This window comes from Mizuhopecten yessoensis, unplaced genomic scaffold (genome assembly GCF_002113885.1).
Source record: "Mizuhopecten yessoensis strain PY_sf001 unplaced genomic scaffold, ASM211388v2 scaffold10639, whole genome shotgun sequence".
In the NCBI taxonomy this organism is placed as follows: Eukaryota; Metazoa; Mollusca; class Bivalvia; order Pectinida; family Pectinidae; genus Mizuhopecten; species Mizuhopecten yessoensis.
Genome location: NW_018408647.1, coordinates 275,074 through 292,413, shown reverse-complemented (window position 1 = coordinate 292,413; position 17,340 = coordinate 275,074). Strand labels below are relative to the sequence as shown.

Here is a 17,340-nt window from a genome sequence, read left to right as displayed (position 1 = left end):
CGTCACTGGGTTGTGAGAATCACGTCATCAATTTTTGAGAAAACGACGTAATTTTCTCACACAGACCAATGTCGTAACAATCAATACCTGCTCCCAAGAGAAGATAACTCTGCAATCGCAAAGACGGAATAATAGATGAAGTGGAAACATTTATATCACAAAAAAACAATTTAACACTTTATAGTAAAAACTATAGCTTACCTATAATTAAATCCTTTTGTTCTCTAACTGACACCAAATCTCACCTAGCATACACCCAACACCTTACCTGTACATAAGAAAATACCAAATGTATGCTACGTGAGACGACACAGCATACTCCAAATCAATTTATTTAAGCCCCTGCGAGGCCGACTGGTATCTGCTGGAATCTCCTAGGATCAATATTGTTCCCACATATTTCACATTTTAAATAGCTAATAGTCAGATTTCTTTCCTATACGATAACTGCTTTTCATCTTCTTTTTTTTCTGAAATAAAGAAATTTTCAACAAGACAAAACAGTTTTTCAACATTTTATTTTCAACAGAAAATATCATATAAGATCGGTTTCAAAAGTAAGTAAATATATTTACAATATAAATATATCAGATTGTTATAAATGTAATACAAAGTTAAATACGTGATTCATCATTAAACGTTGAAATGTAGATATATTGCATTATTGGTAGATTATTGGTAAATAGAACACTACGATTGGAACTAAACACTTATTGACTTCCTACGATGTTGATGCTATGATTGATCAAATACCGGAAATTTAAATTAATCTCGGTTTTAAAATAATTAATTATATTCCTCAAAGGGTTGACAAATTATTCATCAACCTCGACACAAGTCGGTGGCTGTACTGTGCTTAAATCAAGGTTAAATCAACTGATTTTGGACGATTTCAGACAGATTAATAAATACAAGATTACAAAAAACGAAAAAACTACAGCGAAAACATGACACGGATATTCGTGCGTCTACCTAAACTAATGAAATTCCAAGTGTTACTTGAGGAAAAGAGACATATTGAAAACCTGTCATGTCACGTGCGTCAATATGTAATGTCCCCAACGACATGTACATGCTGTTGAACATTTGGAACCTCGTGCATTTGTACTACTTATCCTAATACTAAACTAGTTTCAATCACTTTTTGAAGATTTTACTATCGAAATACTGATAAGAAAAGGCCTTTTGCTAATCGATACGCACATTTTAAAGTTTAAATGCTAAACTTCTGATTTTGATGACTTTGAAAAGTTCACATAAGGAATGACCTGTAATAAGTCGCATAAGGAATGACCTGTAATACGTCATATAAGAAATGACCTGTAATAAAAAGGCTTTATCTGCACCTAATGGCGATTGTTTTTATCGCTGTCAAACATAACAGAGGAAACATTCTAATTGCGAATAACCGAATTCAGTTCTTAGAATACGAATTAAGGGCCGTATCCGAGAGAGGTGTTGTTAGTGACAACCCAACCCTCATCATCTATCCGTCGGATTGATGAATAGACATATTTCACGTAAAAAATGTCAGGACTACTATTACTGTTATTTACAACTTCTGTTATTCATATTAAATCAATAATATCTGACACTTGAAGGTCAAAACTCATAATCAATACAGGAAGCGATTTTTAAGTGTTGTTAGTTTTGTGCAAATACACGAGCATTACTGCTTGTGAATAACTTTCACAAATGTATGCATATATATCTTAATTTGATTTATCATACTGGACAATATTTTTTTTCTTCCTAGACAAACGTAATTCTGAAACCAGTGGCGATTTGATTGATAGGGATATAAGCTTCGGATAAGCATTAAGAATGAAATAGCAAATAATTACTGTAGAATATTTGCCTGTCTGATTTAAAATAACAATCAAATTCATAGAAGGTAATATGACTCTATTTTAACAGAAGCATCAACAATTATCAAGAGGCCACACACGCATAATCAACAGAAAACACAAATAAAAAAGATAATATATAAACAAGACTTAATATCATTAACATTAGAACCAATAGTTTCAAGCCGTGGTAAGCTTCTAAATATTTACAAAAATATATAAATTCATAAAATAAATTTACATATATAAGTGTAAATGAATTCAGAATGTTAATTGAAGGCAAAATACATATATAGTAAATATTCAGATATTTCTCAGAAATCCCAATTGGTGATCATTAACAAATCGTTAAGCTAACCAGTCTTTGGACATTTTGTCCCAAAAAGGATGTACAACATAATGAACTAACGGAAGACATTGATTTGAAAATAACAACAATTAGCACCGTTTTCTGCACATGATATGACCCGCTAGACTTGCTCAAGCCCCACATATCTGGTGTGTTCAACCCGTATGTTCTTAGACAAGTTGTATGCATGGTAAACACCAAGACAGTAAACCGGCAACTCCTCTTCCAAGCCTTAAATTAATCTATTTTAGGTTATATAAACATGTTTAATTATATTACCTACATTTTTCCATATAAGTTATATTTTTTTTATACATATGAGATGTTTAGCTATACTCGAGTTTTGCCTTACGAAACGGTTCATTACAGGTAGTTCCTGTACAATAACATCCGTGTTTTTATTTAGTCGTCGTATTATAAACATCCGGTTCGTTAGCCGACATACAATAACATCCGGTCAGTTAGTTATTGCATATCGGGTCTATCAATTTTCTGTTCAATAACACTCATGTTCATTAGACCTGTGGACGCTAGTTATCGCCCTTTGGTTCATGACACTTCTCGAAGAGGACCTGTCTATTTTTACGACACGAAGTTTCTGAAGTATACCTGGACGATGGGACGTCTTGGCGTAGTATATAGAGTTTTGGCTGTACATTCTGCAGCTAATATTGAGACGTGTTGAAATTAATATGTTAATACTTATAACGATACTATACGTTTCCTATCCTCATAACCTATGTGGCGTATCTGTCATACACCAATAAAACGCCTCCTTCGTCATACGTCATTTCACATACGCCATCACCGCACTTAATTACAACACATTTCACAACCAGAACAGTAGTAACATGTAAATGTCATAGCACCTGTTGAATATAATTATACAACACGGGGATATCCCAAACCGGTAAAGGGGCAAGCCAAAATGCATTACGCGCATTCTGTGGCAAGAATCGTCTGTTCGGAACTCTTCTCACCAGTGGTATCGAACCGAAATCGTTGGCTATTCATCTCACGACCCGCCTACATGAACGAATCTCTGGTTTTAATTCACACGAAATGTTTTAACATTTAAGGTGAACCTGAAAGTTATTCTATGGCGTCGGAATAGGCATCATTCCAGTCTGAGGACGAACTGTTACGGAAATGAAAGCAAAACCAGAACTGATAACTCACTCTCCTTCTTCCCTGATATGATACCCCGTGATCTATTGTAAGTGCCTGTCACGTGATCACTGTGGTTGATAAGCGTCGTCAGTGAGTGGTTCCTTCTCGCCGAGAGGGGGCGCCATCTCGTTGTCCTCGATACCCGCATGGTTATTAGCGACATTATTGTTTGGACTGTGTTTTGCTTTGAAAATTTTCCACAACTCGCGCATCAAGTCGACAACCACTAAGTCTGTCGAGTTCTTGGCGATCATGTATAACACAAATATACCGTCATTTCTCAGATATCCTTCTGCGAATTGTGCGCACAATTTTTTGTCATAATTACTATGAATTTCGTTGCTGATTTTGAGATATTTCTTCACGTATCTGATTTTGTTTTGTTTAAAGATATGATAAATGGCAGTTTTCAGCAAACTGAAGCATGCAAGTGTTGCTACTAACACAAACCAAAACCACAAAAATATGAAGATTTTCTCGTTGAACAGATTGATGGGAAGAACACACTGTACGGTCCACGGTTGAACATTCTGTAACTGACGTATCCGGAAGTCGCACAGAGTTACTCTGGGAAATCTCGGATTTTCTCGCACAGGTTCGTTTTTAATGAGACTTTCGATGTATTGGATACCATACATGTTGTAATCCGTAGCCATAAACGCGTTCAGGATGAAAAACTGGCTGATGGCGTTTACGACGTAGATGATTTTAATGATCATGTAGAGACCTGTGAGGAAGGTACCGGCACGCCTGTTCATCAAACAACACATAACCTTTGTCATCTGCGCGTGCACTCTAACAATGATGTTTCGCTTGTACTCTTGATAGGTTCCAAGCCATTTGTCCATATACATTGCCAAATTCTCTATGGTTTCCAGGCGGTCTTCCGGTGAGCCATCCTGGGTCTCCTCGGCCAGTCGGACAACCTTGTCTATATTTATGCCGGCTTGTGTATTGAGCATGCGCCATGCGATGTTGGGAATCTTGAAAAGGAATGCCTGGAGGAGGAGAATGAGAGGTATCCACTGATAATAGGTAAGTTCCTTTTCCTGTCGAATTTCGTCCTCGTCCGGGATCGAGTCCGTCATAGGGATATAGTAAGTATTGGAAATCCAGCAAACATACTTCGTGTATTCCTCGAAGGCGTCCGTGAACTCTGCCGGACACCAACAATGAATCGGATCCCCGAAGAACTGACCGGAACTGACCACAATGGCGAAGACAACAAGCATGAGTACCGTGTACATGTGGCTGATACGGTCGATCCAGTCATCGCTCGTGCTCCCTCGTAGTTTGTTTAGCGAGGGGACGAACCCCAGCACCTCGGACACCCTGTCAAACAGAAAAATAATAAATTTAGTCATCAGTTACACGAATAGGTCCATCACTTCCGGTGTTTGGGGAAGTTAAGAAATATTTCCGAGGAAATAATTCCGACTTACAACATAAACACAGCGAGAAAACCTGTAGGACAGTCAAGAATATAACACACATCTGTGGAATAATGAAAAACTAAAAACGGTCACAAACAGTAACCGATGTTTTTGATGTCTATGGGTTTGAGAAGTCAGTTCATGGTTAGTTGGATTTCGTAAAGCCATAGAATGAACGGCGACCTGTAAAGTAGATCATCTACAGAGAGAAAGGGAGAAAGGAATAAAACACAGGTCAATGAATCTCATGTTTAATTAACACACATTCTGAAGTTGTTTGTTTACAAAACTCTCTGCAACAACGAAATCGAGAGAAATATTTTTAGCGGATAATTTTGATTCTGAATTGATTATTTCTCTTCGGAAAATATACATTTTTAGCAAAGTATGACTGAGTGACGTTGGAAGTAAGGCGTTGTCATTCATGGTTAGACGAGATATAAGACAGAAACACTTCGGACAGACACTAAAAACTGGACAAAAACAAAACGGCCGACATCATGTCCGAAATAAAGACAATGGCACAATCCACACCTGGCGAGAAGAGGAACACAGCCACACAAAGGTCTCCGATATGGACAGAGAATTATTTAGACACACCAGGAGGACACAAACAAGGAGAGAGAAATATAAAATATCGTGAGATACACACAAAATGTGAGGAGAGGAATACATGAAGGACGCAATATAATGAGGATAACATAGAAATGGACAAACAATAGGGTAGAGGGACACATAGAAAGTCTGAATGAGAGAAAAGAGTCAGAAGAGAGGATTACGTTGAGAAAAGTCGAGATTTTGAAACATTAATGATGAGGAGATGAACGGACGTTTACATATACTTACATATTTTATTAGAGCAATCTGACCTCAATATCACTTATACGTTTTTCAATATAACTACTATATATTGTATATATGAAGTTTAAGTGAAAGCGGTTCAGTCTGTTAGTGTGTACAGGCTAACACGCCTTGTACGTCTTACTTCACTTATATAGACACATAACGCTATTTCGCAATACATGAGTGCGGGGCTTGTGTACGTGGAAATTACAAATACACTGCAATGAAAATATTCTTTTAAGTTCAGATGTACCGTATAATCTTATTCATTGAAAATGAATTTGAAAATTGAAATTCTTGATTCCAGTTTGAATTTTAAATTTTCATTATAAGATCAAACCAGACAAGAAATTCAATAATGTGTGGGTTTTATTACAGATATTGTACAGTGGTTTGATATATATCAAATACAGTCTGCCACATTTTCTACAATGGTTCAGTTTTATAGGTTGTAGACAGGTAATGTCTATGTATTGCACCCTTTTTAACATGCACAGCAGATAAAACCCGTCTAAAAAAACTCAATAAACACATCGTGAGTTTAAAAATGTCCACACAAAAACTGGTCCCACGACTTTCTAGGTGTATCCAGACAGTTTACAACATGTAACGTACGTACTGGCGATAGTGTGGTTTCTGTGGGTGTCACATGACCAACTCTCGGCTTGTTTACCTGTACCTACGTCGACATAAATACATAGAGAGACCCATGGTCAGCTTCATGTATCATGAAATAAAATTGGACAATAAAGTTCTTTCGTTTAAACTTTAATATCTAATCGACTTGATAACGAAGTTGTCTTTTGTAGTATTTTCCTATGTTCTCTGCGATGATTAGAATGTACAAGTAACGGTAAGACAGATCGAGATCGGCATTAAAGCTAACAAAGCTCTCCGCGTCCATCCCAGTGTTGGTGATGTAGGTACAAGTGAACGCCTATACCGATGTAAGTGGCGTGATAACTCGGAATCCCGAACCAGGCATGCGTGACGAATTTACCTGGGAAGGAGGGGTGTACACCTGTAGCTTGTAGGTGAATTTAGACTTGCTGTAGTTCTAATCTTAAAAGAGTCTTTCCAAGTCGGCGCCACTAGTGTTTGCCTTATGTTCGGTCGGTCCATTCGTACTAAATGATACAGTTTGTTTAGACCTTGATTTTGACTCTATTTACCAAATACTTGACCTCCAATAATTATGAAAGGGGTCAGGTGGTAGCGGTTGATACGAAGTTGATCAAATTGTTACACAAGATTATAAGATTTCTTTTATAAATATGTTTAATAAACAAAGACATTTAAAATGTCACCATACTTCAAACGTGTATACATTTTGAGGTATATTATATAAATAAATAAAATGTAGGTCACTGCGACCTATAATTTCCGCTTCACTGACTTTGGTCCGACTTTATGTTTAACCCTTCATTTCTGTCGAAGCAGGACATGCACCTGTGTCTGTTCTACATACATTTCTAGTTACTTAATATAAATCTATTACAATGATCGAATCTCGGATGAAAGACTTGCTCATGTCCATGTTTACCCTCACATTAAATATACCAAAATTACTGATAAATACAAGCCCTCAAACTTATGTACCGAGAAGTATTCTCTATAATGGTGATTTAGCCACGTATGGTACTGTTGTATTTTCAGCGCTCACTAAATATCTACACTCTCGTTCAGAACGGCCGGTACTCTGTCTATGACCCTTATATAATGCCCTTTAACCTATGAACTTAGTTCCTTGAATCGCTTAAAATACAATATATCTAGTGCCGTTTTAACCCATATCTCTTTCACAGATATGAAACCCCTACTTTCGGTACACAATCAACAACTGCTTACAACCCGCTTGCTTCAAGCTGACTCCTATTTCCGTTACACATTAATAGTGTTGCTGATTGCGAAATATTTCACTGTTGCAGCAACATTTTATTACAATCAGACCTGTAGGATGTTCGCTCCTTCATCTCTTCATTATTTCCTAATACATGTGTTTTAGCGGGTCTCAGTGTCGCCATCAAGACTTGCTATATATAGCTATAGTGGCCCTTATGTCAGTAAACAGGAATTTCGACACAATTTTCTTTTTTAATTTTCTTCTTCTCTTCATTTTAAATGATACATGCAAGATATGTTGACTAGGCAATTCTGTCAGGTTTGGGTTTATCAGAGATATATCCTGTTCGTATGCCTTGTCAATCTTGACCGACGAAGTCCCAAATTCCGGTAAAAAATCATTCTAAACAAGAACATATCCCTTTAAAAATAAGCATTTCTGGTATAGATCTTCAGAGCCGAATCATACTTTCTAGTATATGGCAGATTCGTTGGTTAAAATGATTAGTTAGCTGTTGATTTGGGGGAGGTGGGGACGTCTATTCCATGAAATGGTTAGTCAGCTGTTGATTTGGGGGAGGTGGGGACGTCTATTCCATGAAATGGTTAGTAAGCTGTTGATTTGGGGGAGGTAGGGAGTTCTATTCCATGAAATGGCAAGTTGGCTGTTGATTTGGGGGATATGGGGATGTTTTCTATTCCATAAAATGGCAAGTTAGCTGTTGGTTTGGGGGAGGAGGGGAGTTCTATTCCATGGAATGGCTAGTTAGCTGTTGATTCCATGAAATGACTAGTTAGCTGTTGATTTGGGGGATATGGGGATGTTTTCTATTCCATAAAATGGCTAGTTTGCTGTTGATTTGGGGGAGGTGGGGAGTTCTTCTAGTCCATGAAATGGCTTGTTTGCTGTTGACTTGGGGGAGGTGAGGAGTTCTTCTAGTCCATGAAATGACTAGTTTGCTGTTGACTTGGGGGAGGTGGGGAGTTCTTCTAGTCCATGAAATGACTAGTTTGCTGTTGATTTGGGGGAGGTGGGGAGTTCTTCTATTCCGTGAAATGACTAATTAGCTGTTGATTCCATAGAATGACTAGTTAGCTGATTCCATGGAATGACTAGTTAGCTGTTGATTCCATAGAATGACTAGTTAGCTGTTGATTCCATAGAATGACTTGTTAGCTGTTGATTCCATGAAATGACTAGTTAGCTGTTGATTCCATGGAATGACTAGTTAGCTGTTGATTCCATAGAATGACTAGTTAGCTGTTGATTTGGGAAGGTGGGGCAGTCTTCTTTTATACAAGTATATAGTTAATACGATGGTCTGTTATCATTTATAGACTTTATCATATTACAATAACTGAAGATTACTTTATACTTTTTTTCTGGTCAAGGGGATCTGCTATCAACTCTGATTATCTATCCGAGTCTCTCCCTCTCTCCCTGTCTCTCTGTCTCTCTCTCCGTCTCTCTCGCTCTCACTCTTTATACCTTCATCGCTGCGACAACAAAACATCACTCCCGCTACCATTTAAACAAAACAAAACCAATCAAATAACGTTTGATCGGCATCTTGCAAGCAAGATTTTCTTCTTCTATATTTTGTCACGAGGTATGCAGATGTGACAACGGTTTCTAATTATAACCTTGTCACAAACTCCGTACATAACCCGCCCTCTAGAAGTATCCCAAGGATTAAATACCTTGATTTCAATGATTGGGATAAATAGGTGTATTTAACCGACGTGTAAATGGGATAATACTCCCCATTTTGAGTATTTACAGAAAGTACAACCTGAAAACCGTACCTCGTCACCAATCCTTAATATCGTTCTAACTTTAAAGATGTCCCTCATTCTGAGAGATACCTACACAATCAGGAAGCATTACACAACCTCGCATCCGACTAAAACTAGTTCGCCATTGTGTCACCCTCTCGTGTCAGATGTAAACAGTCCGCCATTAGTACACTCTTCTTCCTTGTTACCTACCATTCGAACGCTCCTATCGACGTCTCGGTCAATTCGTAATCCTGATCTTCGTAGGTATTGGCCTCTTCTGCTGCCTCCGACATGGTTACGGCGTAATCGAGTTTTTACCAAAGATGGCCGACAATTCCAGACGGAAATTGTTTATATCTACGTTTAAAAAACCTGAACACATACAGGGTATCAGTACATTTGAACACACACCTACGTCATGGGGAAACACATTTGTTCTTTATATATAACTTTCGCGGTAACTGTCACAAAATGCGTCGTCTGCTTTAAAATTAAAAATGATCCTATATATATTATATAACAACAGATAAAGAGTTCGATCTGGAGTTAATTTAGATGTTATGCAATGTTGATTTTAAAAATAAACACAGCACAGAATCATATGAGGCTACTTCGACTTTTCATGGAAAAGTATTTATAGTACCAACAAAAATCCACAAAAAGAATCTTATGATAGGACTTTCCAGTAGTCTCCGAATCCACCATGTAGGTCTAACATTCAAATTTAGGAAGAGATGATTTCCCTCAACACTAACAGAAGGAAACGTAAAAAAAAGGACAATGGATGTTCCGCAAGGCCGCGGCATTGATCGAAGACGAAGGTATGTAAATGGTTGAACTAGGCCAAACGGAAAGTGTAGGGACGCGACAGATTTTATATGTGTTTTAAACGAACAATGGCAGATACGGGTAAGTCGGTGTGTGACTGCGTCTTATGATAGTCATTCCACTGACGGACTCCCTGTATGAGACAAGACACACGCCTTTGAATTCTCTGATAACCCTTTAGTTTGATAACAGCCAGGTTTAATGTCCGTATAAAAGTTTAGTGACCTCAATCGATACGGGAAAACATACATTTTGATGTACAGCGAAATCGAATAGTTGTTCTCGCGTTTCTATCTTTCCTTCCACTTCTTATCTCCCCTTTGCTAGACTTGCTCAGGTCTACAACATGCACATACAGGTTCCTATCTATAAGACAGTTAGCCAACGACAACAGTATATGTCACTGATATTATCTTCATTTACTTATTGTTTTTAATGCCATATACTTAGCCTCACGAGGCTGAAATTATTTCTGTTTGCTAGTTTTAAGATTAGGGTGAGTCTAACTCTCGGGTCCCTATGTTTTTAGCATATCAAGGCTTGTATCAAAGCCGAATGTTGCGGACTATGAACCATCAAAGGTTAAAAAAGGTAGTTCAAAGTTTACTTCGTTTTTGTTTCAAAACAAATAAGTCGGTAGAACTATTGATAATTTAAATAAAATAATATTTTTTTTGTCAGTAAAGTTACCTCCCCTGGAAGTGCTCTTGGGTGTACAAGAGACATTGCAAGTCCGGCTTACATAGCTGTTTCTCAAGCTTTTTGGCCCTGTAGTAATGTCGGGTCCTAGAAGGACGAGACAATGATGAAGTGTAAATCTGTTTATTTCTTATACAAATTTGAAAGGTGTAGCATGTGTACGCATCTTAACACGAATACATTATGCATTAATATCTGAACAAAGAACAGAAACATTCATATCTTATATGTTTAGTTTGTGAAGCGGTCTAGACTACAGACTGGTACGGCAGACTTATATTCAGGGACACGCCGACATTTATTAATATACAGTACAAATAATACATTAGTAGTGCACCCCTCCAGTGTTACATAACACACACAAACTCCAAGTGATTCATGGTATAAATCAATAAAGCGTGCCCCGTCTTATACATACCTCGGGTATAAGTCATGAGAAATTATCGATTACTTCTACAACTTGACAAATGACAGTATCATGACCACCTTAGTTTTGCGTCAAGTTGACACGTACCGTATATGCCCTAATAAGGACGACGAATTCAATGTTAAAAAACTTTCGGTCCAATGGAGAAACCAGAACATATTTATTTTAGCTATAACAAAAACTACTTTCCCAGCGCTTTGTGTATTAAAATTACAATGGATTGTGTAAATTTGTCAAATTATATTTAACTTGCATCCGTTAAACAGGGATCTGACACCACGGTAACAACAGCTTTATGAGAGGATAAAGTCGTGAGCATAGTTTGTCCCATAGACAACAAACAATACACAAGGTCAAACAAGGTCAACGCATCCCCACTGCTGAAATCTCAGCACGTTTATACCTAAACGATATCTCTAACGATGTACGTAATTAATTCGCGATTATGTTTCCATCTTTCGTACGACGTAACGTTACGAATACATAATTAGCGATATTCAATCCACTAGGGCCTCACAATATCTTATAACACGCCCTAATGACTCCAGTAATGGCAGTGCCAACTAGTAATAGGTATTAACTACTAACCATTTTTCATAAACACGGGATTAACGAATGTTGATGTATCATGATGTCCAGTAATGCAAGATATCGGGATTTTAAAGATTTTAACACATTTCGTCAATTTTTACGTGTTTTTGTGTTAAATGCGACTAAAACAGAGTTAAATTTACACAACATACAGTTTTGCGGAAATTGGATCGATCAAATTGATAGGATTTATCTCGCGTTTATTTTCAAACAAAACAAATGGACTGACCGTATTTTGTTTTCTTTCTGGTGATGAAAACGCGAGAGGCTACATATGACACAATGGAGCGCGTTTAAACGTGGTCTGCCACCTGTACATCTCCCGCTCGGTCGACCAGATATTTTCTGATGTCCAAAAGGACAATGATAAACAAGATAGAAAAGTGTACATTACGTTTCCCATCAAGCTAGCCTTGGATACACCGTGCCCATATGTTTGCGGTTTAACGACCTCGCAACAATCAGGGTCAAACAAACAACACTTACAGTAAAATTTCGATCTAACGCCTCTTATTTCATTTACCATCTCGCTTACCGCCAACATACCTCAAAGCAGAATCTTTCCTTTCCTTCAAATTTCTAACACACTTATTCCCTCGAAATATCGCCAAACCCCTTTACAACGCCAAACATTTTCGCGTGACTACTGGTGGCGATATAACGATGTTTAACAGCATAAATATATAAACGAATATGCCGTCTAACCCTTTCTGAAACGCTTCAGGCTCACAACTATTTTTTTTTTTAAATGCTTTTACCAACACGTCAACAGGTCCAGTACACTCTGCCGATTGAGCTATATAGCTGTAAAGACCTATAATAGCTCTATTGACCTATCTGAAATAGGTCTTTTGAGCTATTTTCATGAGATTTTCTTTTTTATGGAAAACGAAACAAAGACGCTTATAAAAGAAGATTTTATCATTCGGTTGATAACAAAAGACATTAAATATAGGTATTCTTTTTAAAATATAATGATGTAAAAAAAAATCGAAAATTTAACATTTATGAAAAATGAAAATAAACATCTTAATGTATGCTTTTTGTAGTCAACATTACCATAAACCTTCATTTCTTATGACACTTTGCTTAAATTTAATGAAAATTGAAATCTGAGAAAACATAGCTCATAACAGCTATAATTTATAGGTGAATATAGCTATATAGCTCAATCGGCAGAGTGGACTGGACCTGGTCAATATTTTTAAAATTAAATTAAATCGACAAAAATTCAAGGATACCTACATTTTGTGTGTTCTTCAGGAGAATGTTACCGTTAGGCTCCGAACCATCCAGAGTACGGATGAGCTATCCGGGTAGGCGTGGCGTACCGAAGTTGTTGATCGGATGTGAGGACACTTGCGTGCCTCAGTGAAGATAGGCCACGAATAGCGACAACCAATTAGGGTAGGATTTAACACGCACGGGTGAGATAATCCCTATATATATGTAAATAAAATATGATCACCCCTCTCAGCGTGTTTTAAATTTTTCCCTTTACCTGTGGTGTATGTTGGTTATACTGCCTTAATTCAAATCCGAACACTTTTCTTGGTCGAATAAATATCCTATATTTATGCAGTCACAGTTATGTTCAAAGTTCTCACTTTAAATCTTTATGTTACGCGTTATGAACACGTCCAGTACTTACAGCCGTGTACATTCTGAGCTACTTTAACAGTGTTCACCGATACATCCATCTTAATGTCCAGTAACGTTAAAGAGAAAGTTTATGAAAACTTCACTTGTCAATCACTCACGTCAAACATACACAAGACGTTATGTCAATAATACCATTTCAGATAATTCTGGTCGTACAGCACATATCAACTTAGTGCAGTCCTGTCCAAATAGAAATACCATGTTATTTACAATCTGTGTTCTCGTAGCGGTTAATATGTCCCTTTGAACAGCCCACACATGCAGACGAATGCCCACATCCAAGTTCAATAATGACCTCCGTAAATGCATACTGCACCAATTTAAAAAGATGGAAGTAAATTTATTATAAATTAGGCAATTTGTGTACGACAGGTCACAGCAAATAAGGCGAACACAAATGTTTGAGGAAGTGGCAATAATGAAATAAGGAGCGAAGTCCAAAGGATAAATATAGAAACACAGACTGATAAGCTCCTAGATAAACAAACGTCTAGATAACATTGATATCTCCTCTCGGTCAGACGTTTGGTAGACAATGGCGAACGCACCCGGGGTTCTGTCAGATGATTCCTGTCAGAGGGGTTCCGGGTTTTACAAGACGGTATCGGTTAATCAATACATTGATATCACCAGGAGAAAAGGATAACCGTATAGATCGATCTAACAGTCCGAGTATGGTGTTGATTTCTTACTCTTGTTTTAATTAGAAACACATTTTGCCTGAACATCTCAACATGCATCCCGAGGCCAATAAACCTAGTCTCTCTTCTTTCCTCTCAACAAACACTTATCAGTTAGATTAATCTGATCTAATCTCAGAGATGGACACACCATGGTTCCAAGACATACTAACGGTGTCTTTGATTATGATATATTTTCATACTTTAACACTGACTTGAGCAAGTCTATTGGCTCTTTACCAAAGATAAGCACCACATATTAAGACTCGCTCTAGACCATAAACAAAACAAATAACAAAACAGAAATACTTAACACATTCATCACAGAAGAAGCATTTGAACTCTTCCAATTCAAAAGTTGGAATAGTTCATTATGAAATCTCAGGGATGAATGAGTTAAAGTACGGTCTATATTCGACAAAGCAATGTTAAACCTCACCTTGACTACAACAACGCCGAGAAAAGAATTTTAGTTTATAATTAGGGTAGAGAATTAATGCAATTAGTCAATGACACTTTATCACATAAGAAAATCCATATATTTACATTTGTTTCACTAGTTTTGTAGACATACATGGAACCTAGACCGTCAATAGACGAAATGAGAAGGATAGAGACACGAGGAGTGAAGGATAAGGACAGGAAGCGGATAAAGGAGAGACATGATGGGAAAGAAGGATAGACATGACGGACGATGACTGATATACTCACGAAGAGAGGGAAAGAAAGGGATGTGAACAGAAAGATGAGGACAAAAGGAGAAAGGCTGGCAAGGATGGGGAGGAGGCAGATGTGTTAAAGGCAACTTAAAGTGCGATCTCACTGAACCGTCAGAGCACCTTACCAAATAAAAAGACAATGGGCTTACCAAAGGTAAACACTAAAGGAGAGTGTGAGAGTTTGACGGGGAGAAGTGCTGAAGACCAAGTAACATAAAGCGCTAAACTAGGTCAAAGGTCAGTTAGAAAAGTCCTGAAAGTGCTTGTAATGTATTCTGGAACACTTATCATAAGTTCTGCTATATAATAAGACGTCCTTCTATCATGTGTTTCCAAACGATTTAACTCAATGATAATACAAACGTTGATACATTTCAAAATCATGAACAAAAAAACATCAATTAATTTTAATGTCTATTTAAGACTTCAGGCATTTGAAATATGGTAATTGACTGGTGATACTTAACCACAAATAAAAAAAAGTTGTAAGTCGTGCGGATTTTCAAAATGAGTGGTTCTAAATGAATCAACCACTATAGCAGAGTTCGTGTTATCAAAAAAACCCACCAGAAATGTATTTGAAACATATAATCAACAGGTAAATCTAATTAGGCTGTTCACACTTCAGTGAATATCAGTAAAGTTAGGGAAGTACTACTGAGGTTATATACCTAACAACAGTCAGTCTCATTCAGTATCATTCGGAAATGTTATATTTAGAAACTGGTTTGCATTGATAGGTTCGGCTTGTGGCAGTACATTCCTAGTACATTTTCCTATAGCAACGGCGAGGCTATAAGGTGGGTCTGTTTATGTGTAATACCCTTCCATAACCAATACAGTGAACACCTTTCATCTTTGTTTTATGACTTAAGGTAGAAAAAAATAACTACCAATAATATTTTGTTCCATTAAATTATGTGAATTAGTGTTGTGTAATGGATTACTTCAGCAGCATGCCGATACAAATATTCGCACTCTGGAAAGTTCACTCCTATTGCGTTTATCGATGCAGTACAAAGATAAATGTACAGAAGTGTACTATCAAATGAACATTGGAACAGCAATATTTCGACACCGCATAAACGTAAGAAACGATAACGCGAAAATTTCAACACGCGAAATTTTTCATTTTTACAATAAATCAAATCTTATTCTTCCTTCTTTCCCTAGAGAACCTAGATTTCAGTACTTACCTAGTATTTCTTTCACTGATTCTAAACAAGCAGTTCTGCATGAAGTCAAAATAGTGTCGTTATATATAAGACACATTTGAAAAATCGAACGTTTGGCCTAGCTAACTACCTAGGCTATCTAACCAGATTATTTGAGAAACGAAAGTCTCTTTGAGATTCAAAATCAAAATGAAAAAAAACCAACACATTTGTTTGGTCTTATTGAAATCCCATTCAGACGTAGACAGATAATACTTAACCATGGTTTTACAAAACTAGAAAACTAAACATTCCTTAACGATAGGAATGTTTAAAAGCTTAAATGTTGGAAAATGTATCTCTTACATTTGTAATTACAATTGATGATTGATGACATCACGTGATAATGACTTTAATAACTTCTCATGAACCCTTATCGACAGTTTATCATTTTAACGAGCACTATTTTTAATCATATAAGACTTTCGTCGGTGTTTAACCTCGTGGTTTGAATTTATATTGCGCCATTATATTTTATTAAACTCGAAATTAACCTTAAATTGTTTAAAACATACAGTTTTATTACCAATAGTGAAATTTGTATAGCATTTTATCTTTAAAGTGTTGTTAAATGTATATATGTGTCAGTTGTGTATATATCAATGCACATTACCAGAAAAGAACATCTGTAAAATCGGCTACCATATGATGGGTATCCATCATAACCTATTTTACTTGTACACAATTACAAATATATTATTATTATATATTGTATTTTTAAGTATTGCATGATTGTATTAAACTCTATTTCAGCCAAAAATTGACGCCGGTTGAGAATGGACATCTGTAATGCCGCCCTGAGATTTGGACCTTATTGGATTTCACTGTAGATGACCTTCACCAAGTATGTGTTTATACTGTCATTACATGGCGGGCAGGGTTAGATAACTTTTGTTAGCTTGGGGATATCAAGGTATCTGTGTTTGTTGAGAACTTTATACCAATAAAAGCCACTGACCGTTGACCCTTTGACCGCACGTGGTAAATATAGATTGCGTCATCGGTGATTTCTACCCTTTGTTAGCAAGATGTGTAATAAACATCCGATCAAATTTAAGGACTATTTTTAGACGCGTATGTAAACAGTGCACGGAAAATGTCCCTTTCTCTCAACATGGTATATTTGTACTTATTCACAACTGGCCCGTGAAATCGAACAATGGTCCATTTTACATTCCTTTCAAATGAACACTAAATAGAAAACCTTTAACAAAAACCACTGATCACAACAAAAACGAATTGTTCTGGAAAAATAAA

The 17,340-nt window shown here is 36.9% G+C and overlaps 1 protein-coding gene and 1 long non-coding RNA gene across 8 annotated transcripts in view; one reads left to right on the top strand and one right to left on the bottom strand.

The window, feature by feature from the left end:
* Window positions 1-542: 542 nt before the first annotated feature.
* Window positions 543-17,340, bottom strand: part of LOC110461589 (innexin unc-9-like) — a 23,538-nt gene continuing 6,740 nt past the window's right edge. For 2 of the 5 annotated variants that reach the window (XM_021515121.1, XM_021515122.1), the window contains exon 2: window positions 543-4,698. In XM_021515121.1, the coding sequence (XP_021370796.1) occupies window positions 3,432-4,698 (1,267 nt within the window). In that variant the 3' untranslated portion in view covers window positions 543-3,431. Of the gene's footprint in view, window positions 4,699-5,645; window positions 5,752-9,473; window positions 9,652-13,053; window positions 13,160-17,340 lie in introns of those variants that run through there. The other 3 variants (XM_021515123.1, XM_021515120.1, XM_021515124.1) reach the window with 3 other exon arrangements.
* LOC110461592 overlaps window positions 9,926-17,340 on the top strand; it is a 20,178-nt gene continuing 12,763 nt past the window's right edge. Inside the window, exons 1-3 of one of the 3 annotated variants that reach the window (XR_002464150.1) lie at window positions 9,926-10,084; window positions 14,711-15,023; window positions 16,837-16,927. This is a non-coding gene — a long non-coding RNA (uncharacterized LOC110461592). Of the gene's footprint in view, window positions 10,085-13,152; window positions 13,236-14,710; window positions 15,024-16,836; window positions 16,928-17,340 lie in introns of those variants that run through there. The other 2 variants (XR_002464151.1, XR_002464152.1) reach the window with 2 other exon arrangements.